Consider the following 24,946-nt stretch of genomic DNA (forward strand, 5'->3'; position numbering starts at 1 on the left):
TTTGTTGAATGTCGTGGTTGACGTTTCACATGTGGCTGAACACTTCCTGTTTCCTTAAATAACGCAACTATCCGGCGAACGGTCCGGACACTTGGACAATGTCGTCCAGGATACCGAGCAGCATACATAGCATACGCCCGTTGGGCATTTTGATCACAACAGCCATACATCAACACGATATAGACCTCTTCCGCAATTGGTAAACGGTCTATTTCAACACGGGTAATGTATCACGAAGCAAATACCGTCAGCACTGGAGGAATGTTACGTGATACCACGTACTTATACGTTTGTGACAATTACAGCGCCATCTATCACAAAGCGCAAAAAGTAGTCCAACTAAAACATTGATATTTTTTACGTTCTACATGAATATGTAATAAAAATGGGGGTTCCTCCTTTAAAAAAACGCAGTTGATGTCCGTTTGACCTATGGCAGCGCCATCTAGCGGGCCAACCAATAGAACCATCTGGTTTGCTCCTCCAAGTTCGTTCTTTGTAGTTTTTTCGTTTGATGCTTATTTCGTGAGATATTTGGCCCGGTCACTATCAATGGACCATCCTGTATAATCGTGCAGGTACATTTAATGGTATATGCGGACTTGTCTGAAGACTATACTGCGAATAGTGTTAGTAGTAAAGAAGTAATAAATTAAATCGTCATCCCAGACGCGTCAGTTTTACTGCATCTACAGCTAAAATGTAGTAGGCGACAAACTTATTTCATTCATCATATTAAGGGGGTAGGAGGGGGGGGGGGGGATTATCAGCTTAAAAATATTTCGTGAAAGCGTAAGGTTATGTACAAAGCTTGTTGCAAGTAACTAAGTCTCAAATACTGGAAGAATACAGTGTATTTGCACGTGGCGAGTTACGCTGCTTGAGTTATAAACATCCGAGAACCAGACATTGCATGTTGTACCACCATACAGCGAGATCTTTAGATGTGGTGGTCCAGATTGCTGTACACATCGGTACCTCTTAATACGCAGTAGCATGTCCTCTTGCGTTGAAGCATGCCTGTATTCATCGTGGCATACTATCCACAACTTCAGCAACGCACTGTTGGTCCAGATCATCCTACTGCTCAACGGCGATTCGACGTACATCCTTCAGAGTGGTTGGTGGGTCACGTCGTTCATAAAGAGCCCTTCAATCTATCCCAGTGTGTTCGATAGGGTTCATGTCTAGAGAACATGCTGGCGAGCGATGTCGTTATCCTGAAGGAACTCAAAGATATGCACGATGAGGGCGCCGTTTGTTGTCCATGAAGACGAGTGCCTCGCGAATTTGCTGCCGATATGGTTGCACTGGCAGTCGAAGGATGGCATTCAAGTGTCGTACAGCCGTTGCATGGCCACCAGTGGCGTACGTCGGCCCCACACAATGCCACCCCAAAACAGCAGGGAACTTCCACCTTGCTGCACTCACAGAACAGTGTGTCTAAGACGTTCAGCCTGACTGGGTTTACTCCAAACACGTCTCCGACGACTTTCTGGTTGACGGCATATGCGACACTCATCGGTGAAGAGAACGTGATGCCAATCCTGAGCGGTCCATTAGGAATGTCGTTGGGCCCATCTGTACCGCGCTGCATGGTGTCGTGGTTGCAGTGACGGACCTCGCCATGCACGTCGGATGTGAATTTGTGCATCATGCAGCCTATTGCGCACAGTTTGAGTCGTAACACGACGTCCTGTGGCTGCACGGAAAGCATTATTCAACATGTTGGCGTTGCTGTCAGGGTTCCTCCGAGCCATAATCCGCAGGTAGCGGTCATCCACTGCAGCAGAAGCTCTTGGCCGGCTTGAGCGAGGCATGTCATCGGCAGTTCCGGTCTCTCTGTATCTCCTCCATATCCGAACAACATCGCTTTGGTTCACTCCGAGACGCTTGGGCACTTCCCTTGTTGAGAGCCCTTCCTGGCACAAAGTATCAATGCGTACACAATCGGACCGCAGTATTGACCGTCTAGGCATGGTTGAACTACAGACAACACGAGCCGTGTTCCTGGTGGAATGACTTGAATTGATAGGCTGTTTGACCCTCTGCGTCTAATAGGCGCTGCTCATGCATGGTTGTTTACATTTAGTGACATCTCTGCACAGTCAAAGGGATTGTGTCTCTGATACAATATCCACAGTCTATCTTCAGGAGTTCTGGGAACCGAGATGATGCAAAACTTTTTTTGTTGTGTGTATATAAACGCTTTCTAACTCTAATACCTGTCTATAACCGCGAAATATTGAAAATCAAACGTTTGTTGTCCTTGGAAGTCTTTCGATAGACAACCTGGAACTAACATCGTAAACGATGAATCTTAAAACAGGATATCTTTTTTGTAATATAGGTATGTTACATCTGCGTACGTCGAGGGCCAACTACCATTCCCTGTTGCGAGCTTTAATCTTCCACAATTCTTCCCGCATTTTGCTTCAATTTTTTAGTAGTGCTACCTTTATGTATATGACAGTATCATTTCGAACAACCTCATCGACCTTCCGATATTATCCCCAAGGTTACTTATAGAGGGGTGTCTGGTTATTACAGATAACTACGAAAGAGACGAGTAGAGAACAATGGAACATGCAAATAATCCCAATAACCATAGGTCCGGAACCAACGGTTTTCCGATACGAGTGCAGATATGCCAGTGTTACTTCACTTTTTATGTCTAAGGCGACATTTATGACGTAACATCCAAGTGAGGCTTAAACTGCAAAGCGAAAACCGCTGCCGGCCGGGGTGGCCGGGCGGTTCTAGGCACTACAGTCTGGAACCGCGCGACCGCTACGGTCGCAGGTTCGAATCCTGCCTCGGGCATGGATGTGTGTGATGTCCTTAGGCTAGTTAGGTTTAAGTGGTTCTAAGTTCTAGGGGACTGATGACCTCAGAAGTTAAGTCCCATAGTGCTTAGAGCCGTTTGAACCAAGTTTCTGAAAACCGCTTTCGTAAGATTTTATCGTCATTCCGGGTACCTAGGTACCGTACCATTTCGTCAGCAAGCATATCATTCGTGCTTCACCAATACCATGGCCTTCAAGTTCCCCCGACTTCAACGCGTTGAATTTGCTCATGTGGGAATATTTGAATGGAACTCTAAACCAGGACTGCAACTTGGCATTTACAACATTGACAAATTATTACCACAGATGGTAGGAGCGAGAGGTAGCAGAAAGACTGTAGGACCAATACTTTTTAACTATTATTAACCAATGAAATAATTTAAATTATTACATCACAATAACACGAGTAATGCGAATAAATATTAAGAAATAGATTTGCAATTTACGAATATATATTGACGTCAGCTAGTTGTGATATACGAAAATCTGTCCCACACTGGGAGTTGAATCCGGATTTCCCGCTTAATGCGAGCGGTGGCTTTAACCGGTCGGTTGGTTGGTTGGTTGTTTGGGAGAAGAGACCAAACAGAGAGGTTATCGGTCTCATAGGATTGGGGAAGGATGGGGAAGGAAGTCGGCCGTGCCCTTTCAAAGGAACCATCCCGACATTTGCCTGGAGCGATTTAGGGAACTCACGGAAAACCCAAATCAGGGTGGCCGGACGCAGGATTGAACCGTCGTCCTTCCGAATGCGAGTACAGTATGCTAACCACTGCGCCACCTCGCTCGGTGGCTTTAACCGCACAAAGTGACGTATGGACGTTTGGGTCGGTCCTGCAGGAGTGCACAGATAGCCGAAGTGGTTAAGCTGACTCCTCGCCTTAGGTGGGAAATCCGGCTTCGAGTCCCGGTGCGAGACAAATTTTAATATATCACAAGTAGCTAACGTCGATACGTAATCGCAAACTGCTAATACGTTTGCTACATTTAGCGCAGGTGTAATTCTCAAGAACAGTTGAAACGCAAAGATACAGACACTTTAGAAACACAGACATTGAAATCATCGATGTGAATGAGAGACAGTAACATCGAACCAGGATATCTGAGGAAGGTACAAGTGACTTTATCGCAGCGTCAGTGACGAGGTCACTAAAGACTAAGCACAATCTCGGATTGGTGGTAGGATGTAGATGGAAATCAGCCTTGCCCTTTCTAAGGAACCATCCAAGCGTTCGTACTTATCGATTTAGGGAAATAAACGATGTTTCAATGTGAATTATGGAACCTTTTCACTAAGTCACCGAGGCACACCCGTATCCACTAGTGAGCACAAGTAAATCAAAGAAACACAAAAATATTGAGGTGTAGCAGCAATGAGATGAGCGACAAATTTAACATCAAAGGATGAGACGATGTAGTAAATGAAGCCAAGGAATTGTGTTAACCGCGGAATCAAAGTAAAGCCGGACATACGAGACGAGAGCATGAGAAGGAAATTACTACAGCCAAAGGCAACATTACTTGCCAAACAAGGTTTACTAGTCTCAAATATAGGTCTTTATTTATGAAAGGTATTTCGCAGAGTATTCGTCTGAGGATGCGTGAGAGTGATTCGTGGACTGGTAGAAAATAGGAACCCAAAAGAACTGAAGCTTTTGGGATGTGGTATCATCACATGGCGATGATTGAAATTAGTGGTATGATAAAATAAGAAATAAGGAGATACTCTACAGAACTGGCAAAGGAAAAGAAAATGTGGAGACAACTGGAAAGCGCTAATTTGCAGAAAGGACTGGATTCAGCTTTTGTCGTCCTCACATCATTTTTCAATGCTAGTCCATCCCGTGCAAGGCTCACCATCGTTGCATAACTTCTGTAATCGTTTTACATCACCCTCTCCCCCACATTTCCCTCTTTAAGTAAACTTACTATTACCTGATGCCTCATGGTGTGTGATACCGACCTTCTTTCACTCAAGTTATGCCACAAATTTCTTACGTCCACAGCTCGATTCAGTATCTCGATTAGTTGTCGGATCCGCTCATACAATCATCAGCATTCTTTTGTACCACCACATGTCGTAAGCTTCTATTCCATTCTTGTCTTCTTTACTTACTCGTATTATCTGTATTTCACTATTGTACGAGGCTGCACGCTACACAAACTCTGTCAGGAGATAATTCCCAACATACACTCCTGGAAATTGAAATAAGAACACCGTGAATTCATTGTCCCAGGAAGGGGAAACTTTATTGACACATTCCTGGGGTCAGATACATCACATGATCACACTGACAGAACCACAGGCACATAGACACAGGCAACAGAGCATGCACAATGTCGGCACTAGTACAGTGTATATCCAGCTTTCGCAGCAACGCAGGCTGCTATTCTCCCATGGAGACGATCGTAGAGATGCTGGATGTAGTCCTGTGGAACGGCTTGCCATGCCATTTCCACCTGGCGCCTCAGTTGGACCAGCGTTCGTGCTGGACGTGCAGACCGCGTGAGACGACGCTTCATCCAGTCCCAAACATGCTCAATAGGGGACAGATCCGGAGATGTTGCTGGCCAGGGTAGTTGACTTACACCTTCTAGAGCACGTTGGGTGGCACGGGATACATGCGGACGTGCATTGTCCTGTTGTAACAGCACGTTCCCTTGCCGGTCTAGGAATGGTAGAACGATGGGTTCGATGACGGTTTGGATGTACCGTGCACTATTCAGTGTCCCCTCGACGATCACCAGTGGTGTACGGCCAGTGTAGGAGATCGCTCCCCACACCGTGATGCCGGGTGTTGGCCCTGTGTGCCTCGGTCGTATGCAGTCCTGATTGTGGCGCTCACCTGCACGGCGCCAAACACGCATACGACCATCATTGGCACCAAGGCAGAAGCGACTCTCATCACTGAAGACGACACGTCTCCATTCGTCCCTCCATTCACGCCTGTCGCGACACCACTGGAGGCGGGCTGCACGATGTTGGGGCGTGAGCGGAAGACGGCCTAACGGTGTGCGGGACCGTAGCCCAGCTTCATGGAGACGGTTGCGAATGGTCCTCGCCGATACCCCAGGAGCAACAGTGTCCCTAATTTGCTGGGAAGTGGCGGTGCGGTCCCCTACGGCACTGCGTAGGATCCTACGGTCTTGGCGTGCATCCGTGCGTCGCTGCGGTCCGGTCCCAGGTCGACGGGAACGTGCACCTTCCGCCGACCACTGGCGACAACATCGATGCACTGTGGAGACCTCACGCCCCACGTGTTGAGCAATTCGGCGGTACGTCCACCCGGCCTCCCGCATGCCCACTATACGCCCTCGCTCAAAGTCCGTCAACTGCACATACGGTTCACGTCCACGCTGCCGCGGCATGCTACCAGTGTTAAAGACTGCGATGGAGCTCCGTATGCCACGGCAAACTGGCTGACACTGACGGCGGCGGTGCACAAATGCTGCGCAGCTAGCGCCATTCGACGGCCAACACCGCGGTTCCTGGTGTGTCCGCTGTGCCGTGCGTGTGATCATTGCTTGTACAGCCCTCTCGCAGTGTCCGGAGCAAGTATGGTGGGTCTGACACACCGGTGTCAATGTGTTCTTTTTTCCATTTCCAGGAGTGTATAAACTCAAGTATATCATGAAATTTCTCATTTTTGGAGACAACCTTCTTGCTACAACCTGTAAGTATTTTAGATCCGCTCAACAGCGACCATCATCAGTTACTCTCGTGTCCAAACAGAAAACCTTCTTATAATTTATCTGTTCTCATTTGCCAATCTGCACTAAGGTGGGATAACGAAACAGCGATGGCGATAGCACCGTGCACACAAGGTATGAAGGGATAGCGCATCGGGAGAGTTGTCGATTGTAATTATGTGAGCCATGTGAAAAGTTTCTCACGTGATTGTGGCCGCACCACGGCAAATAATTTGAGCGCGAAATGGTAGTTGGAGCTAGACACATGGGACATTTCATTTTGGAAATCATCAGGGAATTCAACATTGGGAGATTCACATTGTCAAGAGTGTGCCGACAACACTAAATTCCCGGCATTACCTCTCACCACGGACAACGCAGTGGCCGACGGACTTCACTTAACGACCGAGAGCAGCAGCGTTTGCATAGAGGTGTCAGTGCTAGCCGGCCGGAGTGGCCGTGCGGTTCTAGGCGCTACAGTCTGGAACCGAGCGACCGCTACGGTCGCAGGTTCGAATCCTGCCTCGGGTATTGATGTGTGTGATGTCCTTAGGTTACTTAGGTTTAAGTAGCTCTAAGTTCTAGGGGACTGATGACCTCAGATGTTGTGCCGGCCGCGGTGGTCTAGCGGTTCTGGCGCTGCAGTCCGGAGCCGCGGGACTGCTACGGTCGCGGGTTCGAATCCCGCCTTGGGCATGGGTGTGTGTGATGTCCTTAGGTTAGTTAGGTTTAAGTAGTTCTAAGTTCTAGGGGACTTATGACCTAAGATGTTGAGTCCCATAGTGCTGAGAGCCATTTGAACCATTTTGTTAAGTCGGATAGTGCTCAGACCCATTTGAACCACTTTTTTGTCAGTGCTAACAGACCGGCAACACTGTTTGAAATAACCGCAGGAATTAATGTGGGTCGTACGATGGACGTACCAGTTGGGACAGTGCGACAAAATTTGGCGTTAATGGACTGTAGCAGCAGATGACCGACGCGAGTGTCTTTGCCAACAGTACGACCCTGCCTGCAGCTCCTCTTCTGGGCTCGTGGCCATATCGATTGGAACCTAGGCGACTGTAAAACTGTGGCCAGACCAGATGAATCCAGATTTCAGTTGGTAAGAACGGGCGGTAGGGCTCGAATGTGGTGCAGAGCCTACGGAGCCATTCCCCAAAGTTGTCAACAACGCACCTTCCAAGCTGATGGTGGCTCCATACTAGTGAAGGCTGTTCTTACAGGAAATGGACTGGGTCATCTGGTACAACTGAACCGAACACTGACCGGAAATGGCTATGTTCGGCTGCCTGGAGTCCATTTGTGGCCATTCATGGACTTCACTTCTCGAAACAATGATGAAATCTTTTTGGATGATAGTGCGACTTGTCACCGGCCCACATTATTCGTGATTGGTCTGAAGAAGTCTCTTGACAGTTCGGGTGAATGATTTGGCCATCCAAATCGCCTGACATCAATCCCATCGAACGTTTATGGGACATAATCGAGAGGTCAGTTACTCCACGAAACCTTGCATCGGCAAAAATTTAGCACGGAGGCAGCATGGTTCAGTATTTCTGCAGGGGACTTCCAACGACTTACTGAGTCCAAGCCAAGTCGAGTTACTGCTCTACACTTGGCAAAACGAAATCCGACACTATATTAGGAGCCGGCCGCTGTGGCCGAGCGGTTCTAGGCGCTTCAGTCCGGAACCGCGCTCCTGCTACGGTCGCAGGTTCGAATCCTGCCTCGGGCATGGATGTGTGTGATGTCCTTATGTTTAGGTAGGTTTAAGTAGCTCTAAGTCTAGGGGACTGATGACCTCAGATGTTAAGCCCCGTAGTGCTTAGAGCCATTTGAGCCACAATATTAGGAGGTACTCCAGGACCTGAGTCATCTCAGTTAATTTTACTTCACTCGGTTGCCCTTGCTATACCTTTGTTGATATAGATAGCTAGTGTCATAGCCCTATACAAATGTGTCAAGTCAGGTTTCACCTAACATTCGTTTTGTTTAGTTCTTAGTTGGATATTTCTTCTCTCAGATTCTCCAAAATACTATCCTATTTTCTACCATTCTGTCTGTCAGTTAGGAACAGCTCGGTTTCCCCTTTCTGATACACTTCAGCAGATTACTTGTTCCCATTATTCTTCGGAACACTTCCTGCTTTTCTACCCATTTACTTCCCCCATTCCTCTTCGCAGCCAGATACTAAATCTTTCTGAGTAATTCTCCTTGACATTCTGTAACTCGAAAGTTCTGAGTATTACATAGCAATTATAACTTCTCTGGAGGTAATACTCAGTAAATGTCTGAAAATGGCCTTGTATGGCGAAAACCGGTTAACAATAAAAGTAATATTGTAGAACAAAGGCAAACTGGTGCTTTTCATTTACTATTACGTAGCAATGTTCATAATAAAAAATTTTGCAAATATCTTTCTGAGATCTGCCATACAGGGATGGATAACAATACAGAAAAACCAAAAAGGATGCGAACACTGTGAACAGGAGCTCTGCTGTCTTCGAACATAGCACCACCATCTGAGGCAAACATTGAACAAAGGGAGTTCAAAAGGTTTTGCACAGTCGTCTAATTTTTTTTTATTTTTTGCGGGAGAAGAATGCCCTTTGTACCTTGGCATGGACCTGATTAGCCAGAACAGTCACATCCCTTGACAGTAATGCCATCTTGCAAAGTAACCATGGGGCCCTTGGAATACCGCCATATGGCTGCGCAAAACATCATTTTTCCCTCTTGGGATGTGAAGGTGGCCAGAAGTTGGAAACAAGGTGAAACAAGACGGATCCGACCGAATGACATCCTCCCTATGCTCCATAGTCCAAGATTTATGGCTTTGGCACCACATTTTCTTGTTACGCGCATCTGCACCACCGATGTTTGGTTTTGGTATTCGCCTAGCAAGTCCCTCTCTATGGAGGTCCCATCGTGCTGTTTCGCTTCTGACAGGGATCGCGAGTGCGACATTCAGTTGTGCACTGCACTTTACAGCGGTCATCCTCTTATTTTTCGTCACAATCGACTTCAGTGACTGTCCGCCACGATCACTCAACACACACTTTCACCCACATTGTGGCTCAGCGATGATGTTTTTCCGCTTTCTTTGCATTCGGTAGAAATCTTCGATACGGTACCTCTAAAAACAACAAACACTTCGGCTACCTTTGTTACGGAAGCTTCCACTACAGTACACCAACAATCTGCCCATGTTAGAATGCTCTGAGTGCCGATATAATGTCCTCACAGCTACACAAACCATTTTCTGATGACGGTTGACAATTGCAACATATTCCTGTTATGTCTCTAGTACACCTTCTGTCTGTTTTAAGAGTACTTATTATTTAAGAAAACTGAGAATGTGTTAGATGACGATCAGTTCGGCTTTAGGAAAGGTAAAGGTACGAGAGAGGCAATTCTGATGTTGCGGTTGATAACGGAAGCAAGACTAAAGAAAAATCAAGCCACGTTAATAAGATCTGTCGACCTGGAAAAAGCATTCGACAATATAAAATAGTGCAACATGTTTGAAATTCTGAGAATAGCTGTAGTAAGCTATAGGAAGAGACGTGTAACATAACAATACGTACAAAACCCAAGAGGAATAAAAAGGATGTAACACAGTGTAACTAAAAGGGTATAACTATTCAGTCTGTACATCGAAGAAGCAATGATGGAGGTAAAGGTTCAGGAGTGCAATTAAGATTAAATGTGAAAGAATATCAATGATACTAGTCTCTAATGACGTTGCTGTTCTGACTGAAAGTGAAGAAGAATTACATGATCTGTTGAATAGAATGAATAGAATGAACAGACTATTGTGTACAGAATATGGATTGAGAAAGGCGAAAGTAATGAGAAGTAGCAGAAATGAGAACAGCGAGAAACTTAATATTAGAACTGATAGTCACGGAGTGGATGAAGTTAAGGAATTCTGCTACCTAGGCAGCAAAATAACCAATGACGGACGGAACAAGGAGGACATCAAAAGCAGATTAGCAATGGCAAAAAGGGCATTCCTGGCCAAGAGAAGTCTACTAGTATCAAATATAGGTCTTAATTTGAGGAAGAAATTTCTGAGCGTGTACGTTAGAACCACAGCGTTGTATGGTAGTGAAATATGGACTATGAAAAAACCGAAACAGAAGAGAACTGAAGCAATTGAGATGTGGTGCTACAGACGAATGAGAAAGTTCTGCGCAGAATCGGAGAGGAATATGTGGATAACACTGACAAATAGAAGGGACAGGATGATAGGACATCTGTTAAGACATGAGAGAACAACTTCCGTGGTACTAGAGGAAGCTGCACAGGGCAAAAACTGTAGACGAAGGCAGGAGATTGGAAAACATCCAGCAAATAATGGAGGACGTAGGTTGCAAGTGCTACTCTGAGAAGAAGAGGTTGACACAAGAGAGGAATTCGTGGCGGGCCGCATTCACACTACTGTTATATTTACTCGGTTCTGTGTCGTCGCTGCTCTCATTACTGTTGCCTTCGGCACGTGGATAAGCGTTTCAAACTTTTCCCTCTTTTGGCTATCTCTTCCATCATCTTCTGAACGTTATTTCCTATTTGTATTTGAAGCACTTGATCAGCTACTTACTTAATACCCATCAGTAACCATTCTCCTCTTATTATGCCTAAATTTTCAAGGATTCGTCAATAAGTCTGTCATCATAGCTAGGGAACCTGGGGCAAATTGACGATTCTAACGATTAACCATTTTCAGTTAGTATTTTCTTTGCATGTATAACTAGAATGGCCTTCTCTTCTATTGCACCCATTTCTATAAATGTTTATATTCTTATAATTGCAATCATTTTACCAATTTTACAAACTAATAAAAGAGCAGCATCTTGCTGCAGTACTGGATCAAAACGACCATGGGGTGAGAAGACACTACTGTCAAAAGTTGTACACGCTTTTATTTTTTTTAGAAACTATGAGACAGAACATTAATTAATGAAACATTCTTATGTATTTCCTTTTAAACAGTATGTTAAAAACTAATACCACTCAAGCTCAGTATATTTCATTCCTAACAATCTCAAGCAGAGATTCCTTCTTTAGAATTCGACAGTCCTAACGCCACATGGGTAGCAACTGCAGCACTCTCTCCCGTTTTCTGGTATAGGGTCAGAGCAGACCTCATCATATGCTGGACACCGTATCACACTTTCTTTGAAGGTTTTCTCTATTGCTTTAAATTACCTTGTCCCACCTTTTATGTTTCATTACTAAGCAACAACCGTTTCGTAGGTCAGCTTGTTAAAACATTTGTACTTTACGTACTGTGGGTATTCTGTTTTTTTGTGCATGATGTGGTTTGAAACCAAAATTACTTCGACGCTACAGGAACAGAAGTTGTTGAAGATACTAACAATTCATTTTGCTCCACCTGATGTTCTATGAGGAGGTTCATTACGAACTGCTATTGTTTGTTTCTTAGATGCTGTAGCCTGAAGTAGTCCTTAAAAATTCGATCTGTATATTTTGCAGCAGCTAAATCATCCTCTTTAAGCACAGGTTGATTATACGGCTCGATGCCACATTTTTGCACATATTAATTGTATTACCAAGAGTAGCTGTTTTGTAGTAAGCGGAACTCAGTAGATGCACAGCGGATGACGTGGTAGTCAAACGTACCCCACTTATCTTGCCCCAGTTGGTTACGTCCAAAGTCTTTTAATTTTTGGAGCGGGCTTAACAAGAATGGGACATGAATGAATAGTGGCTGTGAGACACATATACCGTAAATGTATTCCACAAGAGCTTATACAGAACGTATTGAAAATTATAGCACTTCAGACAGCGTACACCAAAATTTCCTATCACACACTGAACTAGCGACAGCAGCACCACTGTGCGACTTTTTAGCGTCTTGCCTTCTACATCTACATCCATACTCCGCAAGCCACCTGACGGTGTGTGGCGGAGGGTACCCTGAGTACCTCTATCGGTTCTCCCTTCTATTCCAGTCTCGTATTGTTCGTGGAAAGAAAGATTGTCGGTATGCCTCTGTGTGGGCTCTAATCTGATTTTATCCTCATGGTCTCTTCGCGAGATATACGTAGGAGAGAGCAATATACTGCTTGATCCTCAGTGAACGTATGTTCTCAAAACTTCAACGAAAGCCCGTACCGAGCTACTGAGCGTCTCTCCTGCAGAGTCTTCCACTGGAGTTTATCTATCATCACCGTAACGCTTTCGCGATTACTAAATGATCCTGTAACGAAGTGCGCTGCTCTCCGTTGGATCTTCTCTTTCTCTTCTGTCAACCCTATCTGGTACGGATCCCACACTGGTGAGCAATATTCAAGCCATGGGCGAACAAGTGTACTGTAATGTACTTCCTTTGTTTTCAGATTGCATTTCCTTAGGATTCTTCCAATGAATCTCAGTCTGGCATCTGCTTTACCGACGATTAACTTCATTCCATTTTAAATCACTCCTAATGCCTACTCCCAGATAATGTTTGGAATTAACTGCTTCCAGTTGCTGACCTGCTATATTGTAGCGAAATAATGTTCTTTCATTCTATGTATTCGCAGCACATTACACTTGTCTACATTGAAGCATTAATAGTATCCTTATGGTCGTGCTACCTAAAAGCATGAACTTAAACCATGTGATTAGTCATTTTATCCCAATCGTTAACTTCCACTGGTCTCGCCTACTAAATGGGACAATGTTCTCTCATATCGCTCTTCTAAGCTGTTCCGTCTTTTTTTGTTCCTCCTGTGGCCTCACTGCTGTTCTAGGTTGTAAATAGAGTGCCCTCATTAATTTCTTGTCACCCCAGTCTGTTCCTACATATTTCATTGTTTTTAACATTATTGTTGTTACTTGATCATGCTTGACTAGAATCCTCTACCAGCCATTACAGAGTAACTGGCGCCATGAAATAGTTTTCAGCAGGGGGGGGGGGGGAGTGTGAAATTGCTGGAGAGTACTGTAAAGCAACCTATTAAAGGATTTACTTTACCGAAGTATGCGATACCCTCCAAATTCAACCAGTTTAACGAGTATTTATGATTATAGATAAGTTATTGGGTATGTTAACAATGACTGCATAACATGTCTCCATAAACAGTCAACCCATTAAGTTATACTGAATAACTGACTCACACAAAAGTTAATATCACTTGAACACTGATACAGCAAATGTCATCATGTAAAAACACTAAGTTCATCTTAAATAATTAATACGAAGTACGAAAAAAAGTGGCCAACTTACGTATTTTGGATCTCCTTAAATAAAAATCACCCAGTGAAACCTATTTGTTCACTAGGACCGTTTTCACTCAGTATTCATGTAAACTCTCCTATTTTAGACGAAAACCAATGTAATTCTTAATAATTCATGTTATTTACTTATATATGCAAATTAGAGAAGTCAATTGACAGAATTCAAAAAAACGGCCTTTTTGCAACAAAGAATTATTCTGTCAAGACAACAAATCTGTCATTTTAATAACCTGTTAAATTATGTCACTCGATATAAATTAATAACTTTTCTGCACAAATTACGATAACAGATGTACATGTGACTTATAAACTATATCTCTTTTTAGTAGTTCTTTGACAAGGTTATAAATACAAGCAGCAAGAAGGGTCGGGAGCGGAGTCTGAATGTCACTTTGGTAGGGTGTATGTGTGTTATTGTTCGAGGTGGATAAACATTGCAAAGAACATGTAAAAGAAGTGGTACATTGTGTTGTGTCATTGTCTTTGGTGGACAGTGGAATTAAGATGGCCGGCCGGTGTGGCCGTGCGGTTCTAGGCGCGTCAGTCTGTAACCGCGTGACCACTACAGTCGCAGGTTCGAATCCTGCCTCGGGCATGGATGTGTGTGATGTCCTTAGGTTAGTTACGTTCAAGTAGTTCTAAGTTCTAGGGGACTGATGACCACAGATGTTGAGTCCCACATGGCTCAGAGCCATTTGAACCAATTAAGATGGCCACCAGAGTAATAAATATTTGAAGTTTAAATATTTGTTGGTTTCGCTCATTACTTATCATCAAAAGCACATAAAAAAACGGGGCCTCATCTTTTTACCCCTAGACAACCAGATTTAGAGCCAGTATTAGCATCGAGACACAGCAGCGATCCAGCAAGCAGCAGCGATTACCACAATGCATTTTAATGGCGCCAACCTGACATCAAGTGCTAACAAGCTCCGTAAATGAGAGTGAAATAGTGCGATGATAGTAATATCTACGACTAGGCGACCATTATAGCACGTACCGATGAGCATGTCCGTAGCAGCGAGGGAGGCGATGAAGTAGTTGGACGGCTGTCGGATGGTGCGGTCTACGATGAAGGCGAGCAGCACGAGGATGTTGCCACCAACCGTGAGGACGATACACGCGCCCAGGCACAGCGCGATCAGCACCGTCTGCCACAGCTCGAAGGGTGGCAGCACTGGGCCCAGCGGAGGAGGCGTCTGCACCACCGCTGCGCAACACAGGAGGGCGCTCACCAGTCGTCCAGCACGAGAGCAGGCGGTGAGCTAAACCTACGTAAGGAGCTATCAAGATCATCTGCCACAGCTCAGAGGGTGGCAGCAATGGACTCTGTGGGGAGAGGGGGTGGCATGCACCGACTCTGTTTATTTATTTATTTATTGTTCCGTGGGACCAAATTAAGGAGAAGTCTCCATGGTCATGGAACGAGTCAATACATGAAATTATAACACGATATTAGAAGCAGATAAAATGAAATATAAAAAAAAAACATATTCAGGTGACAAGTCGTAAATTTAAATAAAGAAAATCAACAATGTAACACTGAAATTTACTTAATTTTTTAGCTCTTCGACAGAATAGAAGGAGTAAGCCATGAGGAAACTCTTCAGTTTAGACTTAAAAGAGTTTGGGCTACTGTTAAGATTTTTGATTTCTTGTGGTAGCTTATTGAAAATGGATGCAGCAGAATACTGCACTCCTTTCTGCAGAAGAGTCAAGGAAGTGCATTCCACATGCAGATTGGATTTCTCCCTAGTATTAACTGAGTGATAGCTGCTAACTCTTGGGAATAGGCTAATATTGCTAACAACAAACGACATTAAAGAAAATATGTACTGTGAGGGCAATGTCAGAATTCCCAGAATATTGAATAGGGGTCGACAAGAGGTTCTCGAACTTACACCACATATAGCTCGAACAGCCCGTTTTTGAGCCAAAAATACCCTTTTTGAATCTGAAGAATTACCCCAAAAAATAATACCATATGACATAAGCGTATGAAAATATGCGAAGTAGACTACTTTTCGTGTTGAAGTGTCACTTATTTCAGATACTGTTCTAATGGTAAATAAAGCAGGATTCAGTTTCTGAATAAGAGCCTGGACATGGGCTTTCCACAACAGCTTACTATCTATCCGAACGCCTAGGAACTTTAACTGTTGCGTCTCGCTTATAATATGCCCATTCTGTCTGATCAAAATATCGGTTCTTGTTGAATTGTGAGTTAGAATCTGTAAAAACCGAGTCTTACTGTGATTTAGCAACAAATTATTTTTCACAAGCCACGAACTTATTTCATGAACTACATTATTTGATACTGTTTCAATATTACGCACAAGATCCTTCACTATCAAGCTGGTGTCATCAGCATACAGAAATATTTTTGAATCACTTGTAATACTAGAAGGCATATCATTTATATAAATAAGAAACAGCAGTGGCCCCAGCACCGACCCTTGGGGAACGCCCCACTTAACAGTGCCCCATTGGGACTGAACATCACTACCACTCTCAATATTGCGGAGAATTACCTTCTGCTTTCTGTTCTTAAAGTAAGAGGCAAACAAATTGTAAGCTACTCCCCTTACTCCATAATGGTCCAACTTCTGCAGTAATATTTTGTGGTAAACGCAGTCAAAAGCCTTCGTTAAATCAAAGAAAACACCTAGCAATCCGTCCAAAACCTCACATAGAAAAGAGAATATAGAATTTTCAGTTTTTAAACCATTTCTAAAACCAAACTGAACATTTGACAGCAAATTATGTGTAAAATAAAATGGTTCGTATTAGTCAACCAGGACACTGGAGCTGTCACCAGCAGTTGGTGGATATTGTAATGGTACTTGAATTACGTAACCATTAATGCACCTCACCTCAACCTCTCGATAATAGCAATATTCTACTGTGTTTCTGTAAAATAGTTAACATATTTCTGTGACAACATTCAGATTTGATTTCATTAATGTAGAGGTACTTCGATACAACGATTTGTATATATTTCAATGATATTATTCTTATGTGTATTCTTTCTTTTGTCACTATGATCAATGACGTACCTGTAACTCTGATTTTTGGGCGCGCAAGCGGTTGTTAGAGTGTCAAGCTTTGGTCGTCATGTTAAAAAGACGCAAATTGTAGTCAGTTTATCAAATGTGAACTTTAACAGTGAGCAAGATATTTTCAAGTATGTTTCATATTGTGAAGTGATGTTTTGGAACGAGTTACGTGATGTTGCAACAAAAGTAATAAAAAAGAAGTGTAACTTAAATTCGGAGTGCTGATTACTTTTTTACGTCACCATTGTCCCAACTTGCAAAAGTTTAATCTTCAAGAATGATTTATGAAACACATCTATAAAACTTTTGAGTATCGCAGAATAACACCTAGGCCTCTTTGCATTCGAGCTTGGAATCATCACTACCTAGATTTTCGACGATTGAGCCATGAGTTCACAACGAGACCAGCGTGGGAAACACGAAAAGATGAGTGCCTAGTTTATCCATTAATTCTAGAAATGACTTAATTAACTGTGCTCTAATGACACCTGCCACACAATATAACTTTGTTGTTGCCCGAAAATGCAATATTTAGCAGCGTGAGCAACACTACAATCATAATTAATTTTTGACCTTTGTTGTAGTAGGGTTGTTAGAGTGTGTTGTTGCAATCATTGAGGCTATGAAAGCTGAGGAGGATAGGTCAGGTGACTGACTGACTGACTTCCCATCCCAACTCCAGGGTTCTTCGTCAATAGCAGAATACGAGCGGGCGTTATCGTGGAGTAGTGTCGTCCCGGGTTCGATTCCCGCCACTGCCTAAATTTTGATAAATAATCAGCATTGGCGGCCGAAGACTTCCGGCATAAGAAGTCAGCCTCATTCTGCCAACGGCCTTGTCAAAGAGGGCGGAGGAGCGGATAGAGGTTCAGGGCACTCTCTTGTCCTAGGGGTGGGAAATTGCCCTAAAGGCGGAAGAATCAGCAATGATCAACGACATGAGGCTGCAAAAGGCAATGGAAACCACTGCATTAAAGACACGTAACGTGTATCCACAGGAGATGTGGCCTGTAATTGAAGAAGTGTCATGATGATCTCTCCATTGGCAAAAGATTCCGGAGTAGTCCCCCATTCGGATCTCCGGCAGGGGACTGCCAAGGGGTAGGTTACCATGAGAAAAAGATTGAATAATCAACGAAAGGATAACGTTCTACGAGTCGGGGCGTGGAATATCAGGAGCTTGAACGTGGTAGGGAAACTAGAAAATCTGAAAAGGGAAATGCAAAGGCTCAATCTAGATATAGTAGGGGTCAGTGAAGTGAAGTGGAAGGAAGACATGGATTTCTGGTCAGATGAGTATCGGGTAATATCAACAACAGTAGAAAATGGTATAACAGGTGTAGGATTCGTTATGAATAGGAAGGTAGGGCAGAGGGTGTGTTACTGTGAACAGTTCGGTAACTGGGTTGCTTTAATCATAATCGACAGCAGACCAACACCGACAACGATAGTTCAGGTATACATGCCGACGTCGCAAGCTGAAGATGAGCAGATAGAGAAAGTGTATGAGGATATTGAAAGGGTAATGCAGTATGTAAAGGGGGACGAAAATCTAATACTCATGGGCGACTGGAATGCAGTTGTAGGGGAAGGAGTAGAAGAAAAGGTTACAGGAGAATATGGGCTTGGGACAAGGAATGAAAGAGGAGAAAGACTAATTGAGTTCCGTAACAAGTTTAGGCTAGTAATAGCGAATACCCTCTTCAAGAATCAGAAGAGGAGGAGGTATACTTGGAAAAGGCCGGGAGATACGGGAAGATTTCAATTAGATTACATCATGGTCAGACAGAGATTCAGAAATCAGATACTGGATTGTAAGGCGTACCCAGGAGCAGATATAGACTCAGATCACAATATAGTAGTGATGAAGAGTAGGCTGAAGTTCAAGACATTAGTCAGGAAGAATCAATACGCAAAGAAGTGGGATACGGAAGTACTAAGGAATGACGAGATACGTTTGAAGTTGTCTAACGCTATAGATACACCAATAAGGAATAGCGCAGTAGGCAGTACAGTTGAAGAGGAATGGACATCTCTAAAAAGGACCATCACAGAAGTTGGTAAGGAAATCATAGGTACAAAGAAGGTAGCTGCGAAGAAACCATGGGTAACAGAAGAAATACTTCGGTTGATTGATGAAAGGAGGAAGTACAAACATGTTCCGGGAAAATCAGAAATACAGAAACGCAAGTCGCTGAGGAATGAAATAAATAGGAAGTGCAGGGAAGCTAAGACGAAATGGCTGCAGGAAAAATGTGAAGACATCGAAAAAGTTATGATTGTCGGAAGGACAGACTCAGCATACAGGAAAGTCAAATAACCTTTGGTGACATTAAAAGCAACGGTGGTAACATTAAGAGTGCAACGGGAATTCCACTGTTAAATGCAGAGGAGAGAGCAGATAGGTGGAAAGAATACATTGAAAGCCTCTATGAGGGTGAAGATTTGTCTGATGTGATAGAAGAAGAAACAGGAGTCGATTTAGAAGAGATAGGGGATCCAGTATTAGAATCGGAATTTTTAAGAGCTTTGGAGGACTTACGGTCAAATAAGGCAGAAGGGATAGATAACATTCCATCAGAAGTTCTAAAATCATCGGGGGAAGTGGCAACAAAACGACTATTCACGTTGGTGTGTAGAATATATGAGTCTGGCGACATACCATCTGACTTTCGAAAAAGCATCATCCACACAATTCCGAAGACGGCAAGAGCTGACAAGTGCGAGAATTATCGCACAATCAGCTTAACAGCTCATGCATCGAAGCTGCTTACAAGAATAATATACAGAAGAATGGAAAAGAAAATTGAGAATGCGCTAGGTGACGATCAGTTTGGCTTTAGGAAAAGTAAAGGGACGAGAGAGGCAATTCTGACGTTACGGCTAATAATGGAAGCAAGGCTAATGAAAAATCAAGACACTTTCATAGGATTTGTCGACCTGGAAAAAGCGTTCGACAATATAAAATGGTGCAAGCTGTTCGAGATTCTGAAAAAAGTAGGGGTAAGCTATAGGGAGAGACGGGTCATATACAATATGTACAACAACCAAGAGGGAATAACAAGAGTGGACGATCAAGAACGAAGTGCTCGTATTAAGAAGAGTGTAAGACAAGGCTGTAGCCTTTCGCCCCTACTCTTCAATCTGTACATCGAGGAAGCAATGATGGAAATAAAAGAAAGGCCCAGGAGTGGAATTAAAATACAAGGTGAAAGGATATCAATGATAGGATTCGCTGATGACATTGCTATCCTGAGTGAAAGTGAAGAATAATTAAATGATCTGCTGAACGGAATGAACAGTCTAATGAGTACACAGTATGGTTTGAGAATAAATCGGAGAAAGACGTAATGAGAAGTAGTAGAAATGAGAACAGCGAGAAACTTAACATCAGGATTGATGGTCACGAAGTCAATGAAGTTAAGGAATTCTGCTTCCTAGGCAGTAAAATAACCAATGACGGACGGAGCAAGGGGGACATCAAAAGCAGACTCGCTATGGCAAAAAAGGCATTTCTGGCCAAGAGAAGTCTACTAATATCAAATACCGGCCTTAATTTGAGGAAGAAATTTCTGAGGATGTACGTCTGGAGTACAGCATTGTATGGTAGTGAAACATGGACTGTGGGAAAACCGGAACAGAAGAGAATCGAAGCATTCCAGATATGGTGCTATAGACGAATGTTGAAAATAAGGTGGACTGATAAGGTAAGGAATGAGGAGGTTCTACGCAGAATGGGAGAGGAAAGGAATATGTGGAAAACACTGATAAGGAGAAGGGACAGGATGATAGGACATCTGCTAAGACATGAGGGAATGACTTCCATGGTACTAGAGGGAGCTGTAGCGGGCAAAAACTGTAGAGGAAGACAGAGATTGGAATACGTCAAGCAAATAATTGAGGACGTAGGTTGCAAGTGCTACTCTGAGATGAAGAGGTTAGCACAGGAAAGGAACTCGTGGCGGGCCGCATCAAACCAGTCAGTAGACTGATGACCAAAAAAAAAAAAGTGTTAATTCACGCGTTACCGGAGGTTGATCTTGGATTGCGTCTGTAAGATATCTCAATTGTTGGCGATAATTGTCAGCAGCGATGGTTACATCTCGGGGAAGCAATTTATAGTGCACTACACCGTTATTATTCCACCAGATGCGTAACGTTATCTTTTGTGGATGCGCGCCAGTCTTTGTACGAGGAGTTGGTGCTTGGTTTGGGCTCCACCATTTCTTTATTTTCCTTGTGTTAGCATAAGCACACCATTACTCGTCACCAGTAACGATACAGCCCGGGAATGGTCGGTGTTGTTCACGAGCCAATTGATGATGAGCAAGCAGAGACACACATATGGGCATCTGCTGATTTCTCTGATTGTGGCTTAGAGCCTGCAGTATCCATCCACGTGATTTTTGAACCTCCCCATTGGATGCAAATGTCGCACGATGGTGGAATGACCACAGTTCATCAGATTTGCCGTTTCTCGTGTACACTGACGTGGACCATTATGGATTAACTCTTTTAAACGATCTTCTTCAAACCCCGAAGGTCTTCCTGAACATGGAGTGTCACAAAGGTCCTCCTTAAGGGTAGCTGGAACTGTCCATCTCCTCCATCTTAATTTTAGCAAATAGAAGGAACATTTTTTCTAAAACCATTAAACATATTGCTATGAAATTTGGACTACATTTTCAGTGAATATTTCTCTACAAAGTTATAATGCTATGTTAAGAAATATTTATTGGTTTTTGTTTTACAACTTTTTTTTAAATAGATGCTTATTTTTTCTCTAAAATTTTGCACTTTTTCTTCTATAACTCTTGAATAATACAATATTTTTTTACAATTTGTAACAAAAATGAAGGAAAAGAAGTAAACAATATTTTGTATAAATTTCATTGATATACTGTTAGCAGTTTTTGAGAAAATGTTCCTCAAAAATGAAAATTTTGAAGTTACAGGAAATTGCTTCCAAAGTTTTTTAATACATTCCTGCCCCATATGATGGATTATCAGCATCCTCTTCTTTTTCCGGTGTTAGTTTCCTTTTCACTGGTCTTTTCTTGCCTTTTGCTGCATGTTCTACGCTTTTGCCTCTTCTTCCTGCACCTCCTAGTCTTTCTTCATCAATTAGGCGCATTGTGGAAATGGTGTTGTGTCCTGGTTGGAAACCTAACTTTTCAGCAGACCACATTTGATAATGTTTCCTTCATTGCATGTTGCCACTGCATCATACACTATGAAATGCAATGTTTTTATCTGTACAAACTTTTGGGAATCCAAATCCAAATTAAATTATTTACACTTTCATTTGGGTTTTGTGTTTTCCCACGTAAACAGTTTTCCAATAAACTTAGCTGTGATAAATCTCTAAATATGGGCTTAATTACATCAATTACAGCATTTGGCAAACTGTTTTTATGGGCATATTCCTGTTCTGATTGGTACTTACACCGTGTGTCATCACCTGTGGGTCACGGTGCATGTTGTGGGTGCTCATCTGTCATGCAGTATGAAAAAGTAATGCCCATACTGCTCTCCTCATATGCTCAATGCTTCTTGTATTTTGCTAATTGCACACCCGTAATACCTCTGCAATATATCAATTGCTTCATCTGTCAATCTTCCTCTTCCTCCAAGGGTCGTACCATCACTAAGCTTCTGGGATCCTAATGTCTGATTTAGTTTGCGCAAGCGAGCCCCCATCCGCTTCTGCATATGTCCGATGCACTCCTGTTTTTTAATGTGAATTTCATTGCCATAAGGTTTGAGTTCCTGTATAGCTTTATATCCCTTAGAATCACCATCTCCTAGATAGTTAGTGCATCGTACATTATACCACTCCTGTGATCTGGAAAAAAATTGCTTTCACTCTCTCTACTTCCATCGCTCCACTCGTGCCGTGAACATTTGTTTCACAACTTTTACTATGTTCGTCATTGGCATTGCCTTTACATCTACAATGTTTTGAGAGAATGGCAACATCAATTACTTTGCAACTGTCTCCACTGGTAGCTGTCACAAATCCATTTAGAGATTTATGACCTCTACGTTGCCATGATCCATCTAAAGCAATAGCTAAATCTCTACAATTCTCATTATGTGTCACAGCTTCTTCAACTGCTTTCTTCATTGGTGCTTGAGCAATATCTTCAGCCGAAGATCCCACCAATTCATTATAAAATCCAAACTTGGTTGGTGGTTTTGGTAATTGCATAATTCCACGTAACATTGTCCTTGCAGCACTGCCCTTCCCAATGCAACGCAAGCCATACACTAGCCTAACATTTATATCATACACCTTCTTTCCACTATTACCACTACGAGGAATACTGTTAGAATTAGAAAACGAAACTTCTGCAGCACATTTGTTACACTTCAATAACATTTTACATGCCAAACCAATGTGTGAAGTTATTTTCGATTCCTGTCCTCTTTCTTTGCGAACTGGCATAATACGTTATGTTTCAAAATATTAGAGAGCAAGGAAATGTTAATTATTTCATTCGCATCATTACCGTCACTTTCATAGTTTTCAAATTTTTCTTTCCTGTCACAAAGTTCCTTGCTGGAAGAAGTTCATTTGGAGTAGTCGGTGAAGCAGTCTGAGCAGCATCTCCATTTGAAACAACAAAAGATTTCTTCTTCCACTCATTGTGCCTTTTCTTAAACACTCGATTGCTGAAACGGGGCATACTCATATCCACAAACCAAATACGTAAGCCAGATACGAGCAAAATTCGTCAAATACGCAAAATTGAACAGCTAAACAACACAAAGCAAACTCCGCAAGTCAACACACACGGTACAGTGTTTATGCTTACCGATATGAAGTCACTTATCACACAGATGAAGCTATACAACGTTGGAAAACAAAACACTGTCTAAATCCGCAAAGATACCTTGGTTGCAGCCATCGAGCGGCGCCGTCAGTGGTGACACGCCGAGTCGCTACAACCTTTTACGCGGCGCATCAACTTTGCAGCGATAAAAAACACACTTATAATTCACTTAGGAAGGTGAAACTTGATTTGTTTTATTCAGAAGACTCCAAATAATTTTATAATGAAAAACAAACGAAAATCGTTAATTTTGTCATTTTCATCATTGCGGCTCCCCTTAAAACGAGAAGACAATTTTACTGCCGTGCTCTGTCCAAGGCATTATTCCCATACACGGCGCTAATATTTCTACCTGTATACGCTGCTGTCACCCTTCTGTTGACCTGAAAGAGACGACTATGTCGGAGATGTTCCAATTTCTCCACTTGTCACTCCATTTTCCAGCGTTTTCAGCTCCACTCACTATTTCCAAATGACAAAATGACATTATATAAACTAAAATAGCAGTAGTGAACTAGAAATGAAAAACGATCATCGAAAAATAAACCCGTAGCAGTCGGAACACCAACATACAAAACAAAAATGTAATAACTTATGCACTGATAAAATGAGTTATTTTTAAGTGTCTATAATCTTTCCCAAATGAAGTAGAGAATAAAAAGCCTTGGGTAAATCTCGAGATACACCAGGTGATGATATTCGTGTGTAGCTCGATTCGAAAGCAGAGTGAAAGAGCATGTCAATAAAAGTGGCCGCCATAGCCGGAGTAAGTGCCAAGACCCGTGATGTGCCCACACTCCCACACACGACAGGTACCTGTGCCGGTGTCGTTGGTGAAGTTGGCGGCGCCCACGCCGACGCCGAGTCCGACGGCGGCGCCGCCGGCGGGCCAGTCCGGGTAGTCGAGGTCCCAGGGCGGCGCCAGCGTCGACGAGCCGTTGAGGAAGACGCAGTCGGCGCCCTGCGGCAGCAGCCGCCCCACCGTGAACCGGCACAGCCGCTCCCGCTGCCGGCGCAGCTTCCTGCGGGCACACCACGCGCGCACCTCAACACCTGCTGGCTCGCGACTTCGGTGCTGGGGGCCTCTCTTACCAATCTACTTAAAAACACTTCTACATTAACGCTCAAGTACAAACAGGACAGTTTCGCAGTACATCTACATCTACATTTATACTCCGCAAGCCACCCAACGGTGTGTGGCGGAGGGCACTTTAGTGCCACTGTCATTACCTCCCTTTCCTGTTCCAGTGACGAATGGTTCGCGGGA

At 43.3% G+C, this 24,946-nt stretch overlaps 1 protein-coding gene across 1 annotated transcript in view; it reads right to left on the reverse strand.

The window, feature by feature from the left end:
- Window positions 1-24,946, reverse strand: part of LOC126214897 (5-hydroxytryptamine receptor 2A) — a 177,122-nt gene that overhangs the window by 103,967 nt on the left and 48,209 nt on the right. Inside the window, exons 2-3 of the mRNA XM_049941540.1 lie at window positions 24,496-24,701; window positions 14,788-14,997 (exon numbers count right to left, since the gene is read on the reverse strand). Of these exons, the coding sequence (XP_049797497.1) occupies window positions 14,788-14,997; window positions 24,496-24,701 (416 nt within the window). The remainder of the gene's footprint in view (window positions 1-14,787; window positions 14,998-24,495; window positions 24,702-24,946) is intronic.

The sequence above is a fragment of the Schistocerca nitens genome, chromosome 12 (assembly GCF_023898315.1).
Source record: "Schistocerca nitens isolate TAMUIC-IGC-003100 chromosome 12, iqSchNite1.1, whole genome shotgun sequence".
Lineage (NCBI taxonomy): Eukaryota > Metazoa > Arthropoda > Insecta > Orthoptera > Acrididae > Schistocerca > Schistocerca nitens.